The 1,854-nt window shown below is 46.1% G+C and overlaps 1 protein-coding gene across 1 annotated transcript in view; it reads left to right on the top strand.

Annotated features, from left to right (window-relative positions):
* Positions 1–1,854, top strand: part of LOC106011957 (SEC14 cytosolic factor) — a gene marked incomplete in the record, with an annotated part of 26,949 nt that overhangs the window by 15,815 nt on the left and 9,280 nt on the right. The window contains 1 exon segment of the mRNA XM_035970131.1: positions 583–760. Within this exon segment, the coding sequence (XP_035826024.1) occupies positions 583–760 (178 nt within the window).

The following is a 1,854-nucleotide window of genomic DNA, read 5'->3' as shown; positions in this document are numbered from 1 at the left end:
CGAGGCTAGAGAGGTGAGCAGTCTAAGTCTGATTCCCATTTGGGCTTCTCTGTTGACATCTCTACATATGATATTTGTGAAAGTCCGTCGCTTTGGCCGCCTAAAACTTCCGAACCACTTAACTTTTGAATTTGACAAAATTAATGATGGTTCAGAATCATTTAAATTGTGCACAGTTTCATTGAGGAGCCTGAGGTCACTGTAGTTTAATTTTCAGTTTTTCATTAGTTTCATTTTGATCTAATCTTGGGGGAATGTCCATCTTCTAAGACGCCATTGTAACAAGTGAGGTTTCCGTTCACTAGCCGTGCGCACTGTATCCACACCTTTAAAATTATAGAATGTACAACCACGAAAGCGAAATAAGGAATCAATCTATACATCTATGATATATTTGGCAACTTGGAAACACATGTGTCACTTTTCTCTCAAGATTTATTGCTCCATTCCAGTAGAGTGTAAATTAATATAGTAGGCCAATGACTTTCAGTTGATGTTAATGCACCGATCATTCCTTTCACCGAAAGGAGGCCCCAGCAGGTCTATTATTAGACTGTAACGATCTGGTTCTCCTGTCCCCAGCGCCAGGTGGGGCACGACGAGTCAGGCAGGCCCGTGGTCTACGCCAACTTCGCCCAGGCCTCCACTCACAAGAACTCCGTGGATGACGTCATCGGTCACGTGACGTACCTGATCGAGAACGCCAAGGCCACCATGGCGCCCGGCTCCTCCACCTGGGTCTTCGTCATCGACTGCACAGGTGAGGTGAGGTGAGATGAGGTGAGGTGAGATGAGATGAGATGGGATGAGATGGGATGAGGTGAGGTGAGATGAGATGGGATGAGGTGAGGTGAGATGAGATGGGATGAGATGAGATGAGATGAGATGGGATGAGGTGAGATGAGATGGGATGAGATGGGATGAGGTGAGGTGAGATGAGATGGGATGAGATGAGGTGAGATGAGATGGCATGAGGTGAGGTGGGATGAGGTGAGGTGAGATGAGATGGGATGAGATGGGATGAGGTGAGGTGAGGTGAGATGAGATGAGGTGAGATGGGATGAGGTGGGGTGAGATGAGATGGGATGAGGTGAGGTGAGATGAGATGGGATGAGATGAGATGAGATGAGGTGAGATGAAATGGGATGAGGTGAGGTGAGGTGAGATGGGATGAGGTGAGGTGAGATGAGTTGGGATGAGATGAGATGAGATGAGGTGAGATGAGATGGGATGAGATGGGATGAGGTGAGATATGACGTGGTGAGATGAGATAAGATAAGATAACGAGATAAGATAAGATACGGCAAGATAAAGTGAGGTGAGATGAGATGATTAAGATGAGATTAGATAAGATGATATGAAATGAGATCAGATGAGATAAGATAAGATACGGCGAGATAAAGCGAGATGAGATGAGAGAAATTTGCTGTGGCATGGTAAAGGTATGCACTCACACGCGCACTGGCCAGCACACTCACACACGCACTGGCCAGCACACTCACACTCACACACACACACACACACACACACACACACACACACACACACACACACACAAACACAGACACACACACACACACGCATTCATGCACACGCATGAGCGTTTGTTTTTGAGCCCCGTCGGTGCTGCAAACTGAAGTGTCTTTAGGCCATTCCCAAAGTGTGATAGCAATATGTTCTTATGCACAGTAGAATTGTAAATGGCCTGATTTATCAATGTCATGTTGATTCTGTACCGGAACAACATAGGGGGAATTGCTGCTTTTTCTTTCCTCACCCTTTCTATCGTCATTTTCCTCTACTTCTTTTGTATGTTTGTCACTCTCTTGTGAACTGCTATTTCCGGGGTGCCTT

Source organism: Aplysia californica, unplaced genomic scaffold (genome assembly GCF_000002075.1).
Source record: "Aplysia californica isolate F4 #8 unplaced genomic scaffold, AplCal3.0 scaffold00224, whole genome shotgun sequence".
NCBI lineage: Eukaryota > Metazoa > Mollusca > Gastropoda > Aplysiida > Aplysiidae > Aplysia > Aplysia californica.
The sequence above is the reverse complement of the archived record's forward strand: the minus strand, read 5'-3'. Positions and strand labels throughout refer to the sequence as shown.